General features: G+C 40.0%; 1 protein-coding gene across 2 annotated transcripts in view; it reads left to right on the top strand.

Annotated features, from left to right (window-relative positions):
- Positions 1-13,658, top strand: part of LOC112220822 (testican-1) — a 297,048-nt gene extending 283,390 nt beyond the window's left edge. For both annotated transcript variants that reach the window (XM_024382717.2, XM_042303032.1), the window contains 2 exons: positions 7,807-7,944; positions 9,282-13,658. In XM_024382717.2, the coding sequence (XP_024238485.1) occupies positions 7,807-7,944; positions 9,282-9,478 (335 nt within the window). In that variant the 3' untranslated portion in view covers positions 9,479-13,658. The remainder of the gene's footprint in view (positions 1-7,806; positions 7,945-9,281) is intronic.
- Positions 13,659-13,983: the final 325 nt, after the last annotated feature.

Below are 13,983 nucleotides of genomic sequence, written 5' to 3'. Positions count from 1 at the left end.
TGGTCACACCAGATGCACCTACTTTTTTGTTTACTGATCTGTGACCAACGTACGCATATCTGTATTCCCAGTCAGTGAAATCCATAGATTAGGGCCTAATGAATTTATTTGAATATACTGATTTCCTTATATGAACTGTAACTCAGTAAAATCTTTGAAATGTTGCGTTTATATTTTTGTTCAGTGTAGATGTAGACACGATTTAAATTGAGAATAGTCTGTGTGACAATATTATTAATAGCTTATATTCGTTGTCAAATTATGAATGAAGAGACTGATGAACAGCATGTGTATTTGAGGCAGGGTACAGAACCAATTTTTAAAATGTTATGTATGCGACTTTTTCCAAATCTTCATACAAAGTTCCATGTAGTATTTTTGTTGCGTTTTTTAATTTATTAGACAGGCCATCGAATAGACGAGTATTAGGTTTATAATAAACATACAGTTGCCAAGCTATTCTCAAAAATGAGCACAAGGGCATTGTTTCAAAATATACCTTTTTTTTAAATCACGGTTTCACAGGCACGATCAAATTTGCAAAAAATATATGTTCTATTTAATTCTGTTGTATTCCATTGTCTTATAGGTGTGACTGTGATTCAAGCACTGGATTATGAGCTGTCTTGTTAAATAGACAGTGTCGTGGTGCATATAGCCATAGAAGCACAGTGACTTATGCCTCAATGCTTAATAAATCCATAATAAATCAATTTAATACACCATCACAAAGAAATTGATAATTTTGTTTAGGCAGGTCTTAAATTAAACATGTTTTAAAAAGCCATATTTATATATATAGCTGTGAGTAGAAATGAACGGGGTTCATGGGATGACAGAAAAGACACAATATCAATTGTATAACAAAGCAAGCCGTCTATCATGTAGTAACTACCTTCCTTCATGTGCAATCAGTTACATCATTACCATGTTTATCTCTCAACATCACAAGGTCGAGGCAAGATATGTTTATTCTAGTGCTGTAGGTTGGCTCTTTGAATGCAGGTAATCATTCTCAAAGTCATTATTGAGATTATTGTATTACATTATTGTATTGAGATGATATGCCAATTATGGGGTCAATTTGACTAATGTTAAGATTGGGAAATATTTCCGGTGTTTGTTTTTTTCACAAGGTTTCACGTTGTTCATCTGCATAATTTAAATCTAACTTTCATTTACCCGAGACAAAGTCCACCTGATCAAAAAGCTATTGCTCTAGTATCCTATGGTGCCACCGGTGCCAATGACATCTATAGTGCCACCAACTGGTCTGCTGCAGCCATCTGAGCTAGCACTGTTCCAACGACCGCAGCGAGGCCCAGCCGTATGCCGAGGCCAATCAGATCAGATTTCTTTGCATTATATTAGGCCTACACGCTCTAACACCAAACAAAGGTCATGTAAATGATAACAGTAGGCGACAATGTACAGCACGATGAAGCAGTGCCATATACAGGCAAGTGGAAGAAAAAGGAATAATGAACATCGGCCTACGGGTTGTGGTCAGACTCACAGCACAAGGTGACGGAGTTTGGTGTTGAACGTTGAAATGATATCATCATAATCTGAGGACTCGGTCAGTTCTCGTTCAAAGGATGAAGGTGACAAATTGTTCAGGTGGCCTGTGAGCCTGGATAGTTGACAGTGTAGGATAGACGTTTTACAGCGCAGACGGTGATAGGCAGAGTGGTGAAGGCTCTAAGAAGCCTGTTCATGTTCGGAAACGTCTTCGGGACAAATGTCGAGCGCCTCGATGAGAGATGGATAGGGCTAACCCTCATGTACCTTCCGTTTAAGCTGTTGTACAAAAACAGTTACACAGAAATACCGTGATGGGTACTGGGTGGCTGTCATTTGACCAAATTAGTCTGATTGGTGCAAGCCTTCTTCATTATCCCGTATGAAATCGACTGTTGAGTTCCATAAGTTGTATATTCAATATCTTGTTCCATAATGCCTGTAAATCAAATTGCTCTTGATGGGGGCTGCTTTCCCCACTGTAGATGTAACATATGCGAGTCCACAATGTTGCTGGAAGTTATTTGTTTCGGAAACTGGTAACATCCTGGGTGTGGATATAATTTTTGACCATCAAATCATCTGTAAGCTTAACGATTTTATCGAAATCCCCTTTAGAATTGTCTCTGAATGTACTGAAACGGTCTTTAAGGCCCTACATTAGATCAATGAAATCAACGATTGCCACCAGGGGTCCAGAACAGACTATGGGAAACTCACAGTACTGCATAGAGCCATGACTACATGGAACTCTCTTCCACATCAAATAAATCAAGCGAGCACACACACACACACACACACTGTAATGTTGTGGTATTGTGGATTTTATATCGACCCCATTTGGGTTCCGCTTTGAATTACGTTCAGCTCATAAAGGCTTCATAAAACACCACATAAATGTGTTACAAAGTTTCTATAACCTGATGTCATGGGTTGTACAGGGTTCATAAATGTGGCATAACTGTGTGACAATATGATATAAACATGTGCTTTCTAGAAGGTGACATGTTGGTTTGACATGAAGGTGACATGACGATCTGGTGGACCAACACATTAACCTTGGCCTTCATTGGTCAGGGTCAGGTTTAAAATCACATTTTAAGAAGATCAGTTGTGGAAATAGGCCGGGTTTAGCCATAAGTATGACTTTTTTACTGTGTTAACCCTCCTGTTGTGTTCGTTTCATGTTAATTAATTCTGTGCTCCCAATGACCGCCCCATGACCGCCCCATTATTGCTGATTTTAAATCCATAATACTACATATATTATCACCTAATGTTGTGTTAGATCTTTTTATCAACTTAAGTTCTTGTCAACATTACAAAGTTTTTAACTTCTATTTGTGATTAATGGCCTGTAGGCCTCATTGACCTGAGCTCATACAACTCGTTTTTTAGTAAGAAAAGCATAATATATGGATTATTTTGACTATAACAAATACTCAGATGAAACATATTGTGCTATTTATCACAGACTACTTTGTGTCAAAGTTTAACAAGGACTCTCTCCTCCTCACCAGTGTCATGATCAAGGATATGATCAAGAGCCTCACATACAGTATACAATTTAGTAATTGTGCTGCCACAGAATGAACTGTGAAGAAGGCCTCAAAAAGCTTTATATACCAGAGCTGCGAGAAAAGTTCTATATATTAATTAAAACAATGTTGCGATTGTTTGTGAGAATGCCAACAGGAGAAGCCAAGAAGGTATGTGTGTGTGTGTGTGTGTGTGTGTGTGTGTGTGTGTGTGTGTGTGTGTGTGTGTGTGTGTGTGTGTGTGTGTGTGTGTGTGTGTGTGTGTGTGTGTGTGTGTGTGTGTGTGTGTGTGTGTGTGTGTGTATGTGCTCAAACATACATGTATGTAGGGGTCTGGGAGAGGAAGTGTGTCCATCTGATGAATGGGCATGTGCCTGAACTAAATTTTGTACACTAGTTGTAGTCTCATCCATTCATTTCTAATGACCAGGAACACAACAGATGTACAAAAGTTAAATAACACACCCAAAATGTAATGAAAGTCATCAAAATGTATTTTGTGTGTTCAGATGCCCTGTGTGGACAAAGTCATGGAACCTTATGACAATCAGATTAAATGAACTACATTTTTCAGAGAGAACTTGTAAATCGGTCCAATTCGACCGGAACATAGCAGGAGGGTTAACTAGTGATGATGACAAATACTTTACAAATACTGCATGTTGGTTCCAATCTTAAAAGTAACAACAAAGAAAGTTAGCAGGTAAGTTAGGAAATGTCTTTGTCCCAGCATCTGGATGAGGGCATTTATGTATGTGCTGCACTAGAAACTCTAAATGGGGAGATGGGAAACTCCATTTGATTCATATTATTATATTCCTCTTTCATTTACAAATCTCATGACTTGATTATGAGACGTGGCTGTATCTAGGGGATTTTTATTTAGCTGAGCCCGTTAGCTAGCTACATTTTGGCTATCTAGCAATGGCTGTGTAGTCACCGAAATTATTTGAAAGAATGACTGTGGTAGCTACAGTATGTAATCTAACTCAACACAACTACTACAAACTAATTTAAATTACCATAAATGTTAACTTGTTTTTCGCCTTCCGGTGGCACCACAATTGGGCATTTGATTTGCAAACTCATCACATTAACAGCATCTTGTCACCAACACTAAAAAGAGTACTTCCGGGTCACAGAATTTCATAAATGTCCAAAATAAAAGTCCTCCACATAAATAGTATAAAAGTATCAACATGTATTTATTAATTATATGAAAAATAATTGTCTAAACATTAACAATGATTCATATTTGTTCAAATTTAAGTGACATTTGCATTAAATTGGGTTTTTAAATGCCCCCAGTGCGAATCACTATGTGTAATACATATTGGCTTATAGAACATAAACTATTATGGGTGCCGCAATAAAATTACTGTAGTGAGTTCTCAGTAAGGTCTGTAGAATATAAATGTTGTGGCCTTTTACTCCAGCCATTCCATTGGCGGCCAGAATACGAGTACATAATCATCACATGTGCGATTACTGTGGTACAGTAAACCCTCAAACCAAACAACAGTGAATTAACCTGCTTGGGATAGGGGGCATCATTTTCACGTTTGGATGAAAAGCGTGCCCAGGTTAAACTGCCTGCTACTCAGTCCCAGTTGCTAATATATGCATATTATTAGTATATTTGGATAGAAACACGCTGATGTTTCTAAAACTGTTTGAATGATGTCTGTGAGTATAACAGAACTCATATGGCAGGTGAAAACCTGAGAGAAATCCAACCAGGAAGTGGGAAATCTGAGGTTTGTAGTTTTTCAACTCTTGGCCTATCGAAAACACAGTGTCTATGGGGTCAAATTACACTTCCTAAGGCTTCCACTAGATGTCAACAGTCTTTAGAACCTTGTTTGATGCTTCTACTGTGAAGGAGGGTGGAATGGGAGCTGAATGAGTCAGTGGTCTGGCAGAGTGCCACGAGCTGGTGACGCGCATTCACGAGAGTTAGCTTGAGTTCCATTGCATTTCTGAAGACAAAGGAATTCTCCGGTTGGAACATTATTGATTTATGTTAAAAACATCCTAAAGATTGATTCTATACTTCGTTTGACATGTTTCTACGGACTGTAACGGAACCTTTTGACTTTTTGTCTGCTCGTGCATCATGAATTTGGATTACTGGGCTGAACGCGTTAACAACAAGGAGGTATTTGGACATAAAGATGAACTTTATCGAACAAATCAAACATTTATTGTGGATTCCTGGGAGTGCATTCTGATGAAGATCATCAAAGGTAAAGTAATATTTATAATGCTATTTCTGACTTCTGTTGACTCCAACATGGTGGATATCTGTTTGGCTTGATTTGTCGTCTGAGCGCGTACTCAGATTATTGCATGGTTTGCTTTTTCCGTAAAGTTTTTTTGAAATCTGACACAGTGGTTGCATTAAGGAGAAGTATATCTTTAATTCTGTGAATAACACTTGTATCTTTTATCAATGTTTATTATGAGTATTTCTGTAAATTGATGTGGCTCTCTGCAAAATCACAGGATGTTTTGGAAGCAAAACTGAATGCAACGCGCCAATGAATTACTGAATGCAACGCGCCAATGTAAACTGAGATTTTTGGATATAAATATGCACTTTATCGAACAGAACATATATGTATTGTGTAACATGATATCCTATGAGTGTCATCTGATGAAGAGCATCAAAGGTAAGTGATTCATTTTATCTATATTTCTGCTTTTTGACTCCTCTCTTTGGCTGGAAAAATGGCTGTGTATTTTTGTGACTTGGCTCTGAGCTAACATAATCATATGCTGTGCTTTTGCTGTAAAGTATTTTTGAAATCGGACACGATGGGTAGATTAACAAGAAGTTTATCTTTCATTTGGTGTATTGCACATGTTAATGTGTGTCATGCCCTGACCTTAGAGAGCTGTTTTATTTCTCTATTTGGTTAGGTCAGGGTGTGATTTTGGGTGGGCATTCTATGTTGTGTATTTCTTTGTTGGCCTGGTTCCCAATCAGAGACAGCTGTTTATCGTTGTCTCTGTTTGGGGATCATATTTAGGCAGCCCTTTTTCCCACTTTCTGGTGTGGAATCTTGTCTATGTATAGTTGCCTTAGTGCACATCAGTAGCTTCACGTTTCGTTTGGTTGTTTGTTGTTTTGATGTAAAATTATTCGATTAAAATGATCTAGTCACGCTGCGCCTTGGTCCGATCCTTACGATGAACGTGACAATGTGTGAAAGTTACATATTTCAAAAAAATATTTTTGAATTTAGCGCGCTGCCTTTTCAGCGGAATGTTGTCGAGGGGTGCTGCTTAGCGGAACCCCTAGCCGTAAGAAGTTTTAAAGGGCAACTACACACAAAGATCTAAGTCAACCCCTGATGTGGTTAAAGCATTGTTGTGAACACAGAACATGAAATGTTGTTGTTTTTCTATTAAAAAAAAGTGTTACATAAATGGGGGAAATCCGAAACCTGGAAAAACAAAACAGAATGGAATTTGGATGGGTTTGTAAAGGGATTTTAAAAAGCCTCACCAATTCATTTTGGAGGAAGTTGAGGTCAGGTCCAATATTGACTATATGCACCAAAGAGGGAAAGAAGTTGGGTCATTCTAGAAATGTTTTAATGATACAATATATTACATTTAGCAGATGCTTTTATCCAAAGCGACTTAGCCATGCGTGAATACATTTTTATGGGTGGTCCCGGGAATCGACCCAATATCCTGGCATTGTAATGCTCTACCAAGATGCATGACAGGGTTAGAAATGCTTTGTGAAGCCTCAATTTAAAAACTTATACGGCCTTTATCAAGCAGTGCTTATGCCACCCTTTATAAAGCAAAGGTTTATGTCATATTTGACATAGTGGGTTATGCCACATTTGACATTCGTTGTTATGTCACACATTTATGCTACATTTATGAACCCTTTATAAAGCATGACATATGGTTATAGATGATTTGTAACACATTAATGTAGTCTTTATGAAGGCTTTATGAAGCCTTTATAAGCTGCATGTCATTTAAAGCGGAACCTAAATGGGGTCATAATAGCATAATAATGTCTTTGGCTTTGTGTTTGGCTGTGATGTAATTGTTTTAACCCTGTTTGGACCCAAGGAAGAGTAGATGCCAGGCGAGCCTAGTAAATATAAAACACTAAATATCAATTAACGTGGCAAATGCGGCAAAATTATTTTCTGTACGCGGTCTCTTGTTTGATTTTTGATTTTTTTTTACAGTGATTTATTCAGCCATTGTACTTGTTTTTGTTAGCCAAGTTGGCTCGTGAGTTTTAGCTCGCTAGCTAAGCCTAGCCTACACAGTGATAACTACTGTTTACTGCACATGGTATCAGTGTGGAATGACACATGCCAGAACCTGTCCATTATTTTCTAATTGCATGTTTTGGCCAGTGCTTGGACTGAAATAGGTCACGGTACTCATTGTGGATGCTGTTACTGTTTATATTTATGTGCAGGAACTCTACAATACTTTTGAGCTAATATTCTATAGGAAGTGCAGGGACTCAAGCTGAATAAAATTTCAGGTGCCGGTAAGCAGTTCCCGTGAGCTACTGCCCAAATCAAGTACTGTGTTTAGGTGAAAAAAATATATATATATCTAAAAATATCCTGTTTGGAACACTGACAAGTAGAGAATAATAATAAAAAATAACTCAACCTGATTTGGTGGGCCTGAGACACAGTCTCTCTCTCTCTCTCCCTCACTACACACTCTCCCTCCCTTCCTTCCTTTCTCTCTCTAGGGGCCTATATTCCACGCTGTTCTGAGGAGGGTTACTTTAAGTCAACCCAGTGTCATGGCAGTACTGGGCAGTGTTGGTGTGTGGACAAATACGGCAACGAGATCGCCGGCTCCAGAAAACAGGGCAACCCCACCTGTGGTAAAGACACACATACACATACACATACACATACACATACACATTTACACACACACACACACACACAATCATGTACACAAGCACATATAACCAATATTCGTACTCTATGTACCAGAGCTGGCTTCAAATACTATTTTGAATCATTCCAAATACGTAATATGTGTTTGATTGAGCTTGCCTGCACCAAAACTGAAGATCTCGCCGAACTGGCACTCCAGGCAGGCTAGAGCAAATGCTCAAAGTATTCAAAAGATTTCACATAGTATGTGAACCCAACATAACTTTTCCACACACACACACACACACACACACACACACACACACACACACACACACACACACACACACACACACACACACACACACACACACACACACACACACACACACACACACACATTTACACACACACACACACACACACACACACACACACACACACATACACACACACACACACACACATACACCTCCAGCATTCTCTTTACAATGTGTCCCATCTGTCTCTATGAGTGTGCTCTGTGATACAGGTGTTGCTGTGCGTGTGTTATCTAGGCCTGTGTAATCTGGGGTGCTGGAGGCAGCAAGCTCGCTGAGTCTTTCTTTAAAGATACCACTGAAGCATGCGGGGAATCTCAATGACAAGGTCTCTGTTCTGTTAGAGACTTTTTACGGCGCAAATGTGTCTCCCCCGAAAAAAATCCTCCCCAGGCCTTTTAGAGGAACAGACGATGCCTTTGTCATGTTGTTGTTGTTTGTGGAGTGTGTTGGGCATTTGCATGTACTCCTATCTCTGAAGCGTAGTTCCATTTTACAAGGAGACTAATCTGCTGTGACAATTGCCAGACTGAACGTTGGTGTGGTAAATCCTGCTGCTAATAGAAGCTGTGTAATCACCCAGACAGACCTGAGAACAGCCTGTGAAGTCTTATCTATCTATAGCTGAATGCCTCTGGCTACCTCTGATTCGCTGCTCATGTATTTGGGATTCAACAGTGTTCCTTTGAAAGGTTTCATGCTTTGAGATGGTGAGCTGGGATAAAGTAGAGCTCAGGCTCACACGGACCACTGGAGGAAGAGGACGTTATTTACACTCATCGTGCATTGTGCTGTCGGAATAGCGCGTCTTGATTAAAGGAAGCTGTATGTGGATTGGTTTGTTTGTCTGCTTGTTTGTCTGTAGGTCTGGCTGCCGGTCTGTCTGCCTTTCTCAGCCGTATGTTGTCTCTCTTTCTCTGTCTTTCAGTTTCTGACTCTCTGCCTGCCTACCTGTCTCTCTTTGTTACCCATCTGTCTGTCTCAATATCTAACCTATCTATCTCCCTGTCTCTGTGTAGAGGAGGATCAAGAGACCTCGGGGGATTTTGGCAGCGGGGGTGGCGTCCTTCTCCTTGACGACCAGGAGGAGGAGCCACCTCGGAGTGGGAGGAGCCGGCAGAAGCAGAGGCGGGGCCGGATCCATCCCAGAGGGGCCATCGAGGATGACGAGGACGAGGAAGATGACAAAGATGACGAGATTGGCTACGTCTGGTAGCTCTGCCCCCACCTGCTCTCCCATCAACCAACCAGGGACTCCCGTTAACTCTGCACAGACCTGAAGCCATTCCAGCGTCTCCTTCGTCCTGCCCCCTGCCCCTCAGCATCAGTCCATGTCCAACTGACTTTTCCTTCCTCTTGTTCATAACTTCATTGAAGCTTTCTCTTCGTTAATCCCGTCCTACTCAACCTTCATATAATGTGTCCACCTTCTACTCTCCTTCAGATAATGGAGACCTATTCAATTCAAACAAAGACTCTTTTCTTGTGTTACCCTCTGCTTCAACTGTCCCCAAACCCTTCAATTTTTGACTGACACCGATTGCTATATCCTCGTTCTCTCTCTCTCTTGCTCTCTCATCTCCCCTTTCTCTCTCTTTATCTGCCTATGTTTCTGGGAGTTTCGTGTCTGTCTGAGGCCATAGACACATTGGTGTAAATACCTTCACAACAGGCTGTTCTCCTGTTTGTGTTCCACTCGCTTCCTCCCTCCTCATGTTCTAGAATACCATATTCTCGGGTTCCAGAATACTCTATAGGCTCTGCTTGAGAATATCGTTCTGGCTGTTATTGAATGTTCCAGGGTGTCCTAGAATCAGCAAGAATGATTGTGTTTTTTTGCATGTTCCCCTACTACGCCCCTGCTGAAGACATGTTTGGGTAGCCAGATATGTAACCCAGAGTATACACATTTACTTTGGTTTATTTGGTGACAATGCCCACACTCGCTGCTGCAGCGCTCTCTTCTGTTGCAGTCTTATTGCCGTGCAAACCTCCTCTAAATGCCTGCTTTTAGAAGTTTAAAATGACATTGTGAGCCACTAACTGAATAGCAACCTCTATCTTCAGCTTGAAAGTTCAAAACATACATATTGTTTTTCCATTAATTTGATTATTATTATTTATTTATTTGAAACAAGTTTTGTACTTTGGTTCAGGTGGAGACGAGCACTTTGTCTGTGGAATTTCAGATCAGAGAAATCCTACAAGGTACCCAGACCTTTTTCAAACCTCCACAAACCAGCCTGCAGCTTTTGAGACGGACACAAATATATTTTTCTTTCATTTTAGCGGTTTGCTTTGATTTTTTAAAAGATTTTTACTAAAAGCAGCAGGAGTTTAAAAACAATGTTTTACCATAATAGTTTTGTGTGTCGTAGAGTTTGATTTCTGTAGCCATTGGTTTGTATTGGTGACATAAGAAGTGAAATATTCTAGCTATAGTATAGCTTCTATTTTAAATGAGTTCCTGCTTTATTTCAGAATATTTCGGGTTGCAGTCAAGTGAGGTCAGTTATCGTAATGTATCTACCCCACGAACCCAGATGAGATAGGCGTAACCCATAAGACGGGCTTATGAACAGTTATAAGCGTTACACTGGTACAGTATAAGCACACACAATGCTTAGTGACATTTCACTTTAATAATAACAGGCCTTCGATGATTGGATGCATATATTCACAGGTCTGAGCCGGGCACTATATGCTTCATTGGGCTTGTGATGCAGCGTAATGATACACTGCTTTTGCGTGCTTCGGCCAGTGGGGAGCGATCTTGAACAGATTTTTTTATTCACATGTGAGAGTCTGTTGTGATTGACACTTTGGTCCATATAGCACAAACAACAGCTCTACAGAATAGACGGCTGAGCTCTTCTACTCTTCAGCAACACTGATGTTTTCCAAGTGTAGGTCCAGGCAGGCACAGAGCTAATTAGAAAACAGTCTGTCATGACCAAAACCTGCTTGCTCACTTTACAAATCTCACGCTCTCGCTCTCTTTCTCTGCTACCTCTCTCACAGCCTTTTACTCCCCCCTCCCTCTCTCTCTCGCTCTCACACATCTTTACTTTCTTTCTGTCACTCGCTTATTTTCCCTCTTTCTCTCGCTCCCTCTCCCCTCTCTCTCACTATCTCTCTCTTTGCTCTGTTTTTCACGCTGGTGGAATGCATGAGTGAGTTTTACAGCCGTGGTGCTCCTCTCGCTCCTCTCATTCATCTAATTTCCCTTATTTTGTTTTTTATAGTTCGGAGTCGACACCCGTAGAGTCGGCCTTTCATCTCAGTCTTCTCCCAGAGGAGCCTGGGAAATCTGGGGACAGGAAGAGGAACACAGGGGATGAAAGTGATGCTTTTGGGTTCGGGGCTTTTTTTTCTCCTTCCCTCATCTCTCTCCCTTTCTCGAATCCCCATCCTCCATTTTTGGTCTCTGTCCTTATTGCGCTCCCTTTTCTCCCTTCTTCAGTCCACTCCTTATCCCTTTCTCTCATGCCCACACTCATATACAGTATATCTGTGTATTTACTAAAAACTGATGGGTGATTTCTCCCTCTGTCCATTAATCAATCGGTTGGTCCTTTCAGATCACAACATTAACTCATCTAGTCACAACTGATCACTGCATCACAGTGACCTCTGACCCTGATATTGATTGGTTGTTTGTTTATCACGTCAACAGCATGCATGATGACCCTTTTGTGTTTTGTCCCTGTGCATCTTCAACTCTGACGTCTCTGTGTGTATATCAGCCAGAGAGACAATAAACCTCCCGCTAACACAATAACACAACACACACACACACACACACACACACACACACACACACACACACACACACACACACACACACACACACACACACAGCCTGTAACATACTTGTAACGCGTGTCTATTAAGTCATCTCTTGCTGTAGCAGTGTAAGGCCTCTTCTTTTGATTCTGCAATCAACCTGCCCTTGACCTTTGCCCTCTCATGATGTCATAACTGACCCTTGCCCTGTCCTGATGCCACTGCTGTCCCTCGCTTGCCTGGCCTGCTGGTGTACATAGCTCTGTTTGGCCCAAGTCACTCAAACGTCTACAGAAGCGGAATTACATGCAATCCCAAGGTCCTTCGCTGTTGCTGAAATGTCCTCAGATACACACACGCACATACACTCCCCTATGTCTTTATTTGGACAGTGAAGCTAAAATGTTTAATTTGGCTCAATACTCGCTATTTGTATTTGACATCAAATGTTTTATATGTGGCGACAGTACAAAATGTCAGCTTTTATTTTAGGCTATTTTCATCCACATCTATTTTACTGTTTAGAAATGGAAGTATGCTATGTATATAGTCCCCCCCCCATTTGAAAATGTCATAAGTATTTGGACAAATTCACTTATAGTGTGTGAGATTTAGTCAAAAATGTTGTATTTGGTCCCATGTTCCTAGCACTCAAGCTTGTGACACCCCAGGTTTGTAGTATGCATTTGGTTGTGTTTCGTGTTATGTTGTGCCCAATAGAAATGAATGGTAAATAATGTATTGTGTCATTTTGGAGTTGTAAATAAGAAGAGAATATGTTTCTAAACACTTCTACATTAACGTGGATGCTACCGTGATTACGTATAATCATGAATGAATCACGAATAATGATGAGTGAGAAAGTTACATAGGCGTAAATATCATACCCCCCCCTCCAAAAAATGCTAACGTCCCCTGTTATTAGTAATGGAGGATAGCATGTGTTTGGGGATATAATCTTTGTGCATCTCAAGCTTTCTCTCTCATCATTATTCCCGTTGAATTTGTCCAAATACTTATGACACTTTCAAACGGGGGACAATATACATAAAGTAGTGCGTTTGTTATTTAACAGTGAAACTGATATGTATGAAAATACAGTCAAATAAAACATGTCATTCTGTAATGTCGTTGCATATAACACATTTTATTTGAAATCCAAAATGATGGAATTGTCCAAATAAATATGTAGGGGAGTGTACACACACACACACACACACACACACACACACACGATACAGTTTTACGATGCTAGTTCAAACACACACATAAATGGCCATGTTTGCAAAAGTCTTCTTTGTTAACTCTCTATATTTTTTACTTTGTAAAGAGAAAAAATGACTCATGTTAAAGGGTAATATATTGCCGTGTGAAGGCTCTGTGGCTTTGTCCAGTTGCAGACTGAGGTGTGTAAATCGATTGTCCTTAATGTAGCTAGACTCCAGAAGCTCTTTCCATAGAAGCATAGTGCAGTGAGTTTTAGAGTGTCTTATTTTCCCCCTTCTGAAGTTATAATGGAATGTTGATGTTATGGGCTGAAAATACCTTTATTTTATTGTAACAGTTCCACAATGTTTGTCTGAATAAATTTAAGTCTGTCCTGTCCTGTACCTTCTCTTTGTGTGCGTCTTATTTAAATGGTGTCATTTGTGCTGGACGCACAAACATACAGTGCCTTCAGAAATTCACACCCCTTGACTTTTCCACATTTTGTTGTGTTACCATCTGAATTTAAAATAGATTAAATTGAGATTTTGTGTCACTGGTCTACACACAATACCCCATTAATATCAAAGTGGAATTATGTTTTTAGATATTTTTACTAACTAATTAAAAATGAAAAGCTGTAGGAATTTGCTTAACAAGTCACATAATAATTGCATGGACTCATTCTGTGTGCAATAAAACATGATTTTTGAATGACTACATTATCTC

Source organism: Oncorhynchus tshawytscha, linkage group LG21 (assembly GCF_018296145.1).
Source record: "Oncorhynchus tshawytscha isolate Ot180627B linkage group LG21, Otsh_v2.0, whole genome shotgun sequence".
Taxonomy (NCBI): Eukaryota; Metazoa; Chordata; class Actinopteri; order Salmoniformes; family Salmonidae; genus Oncorhynchus; species Oncorhynchus tshawytscha.
Note: the sequence above shows the minus strand (reverse complement) of the source record. Positions and strands in the feature narration are given on the sequence as shown.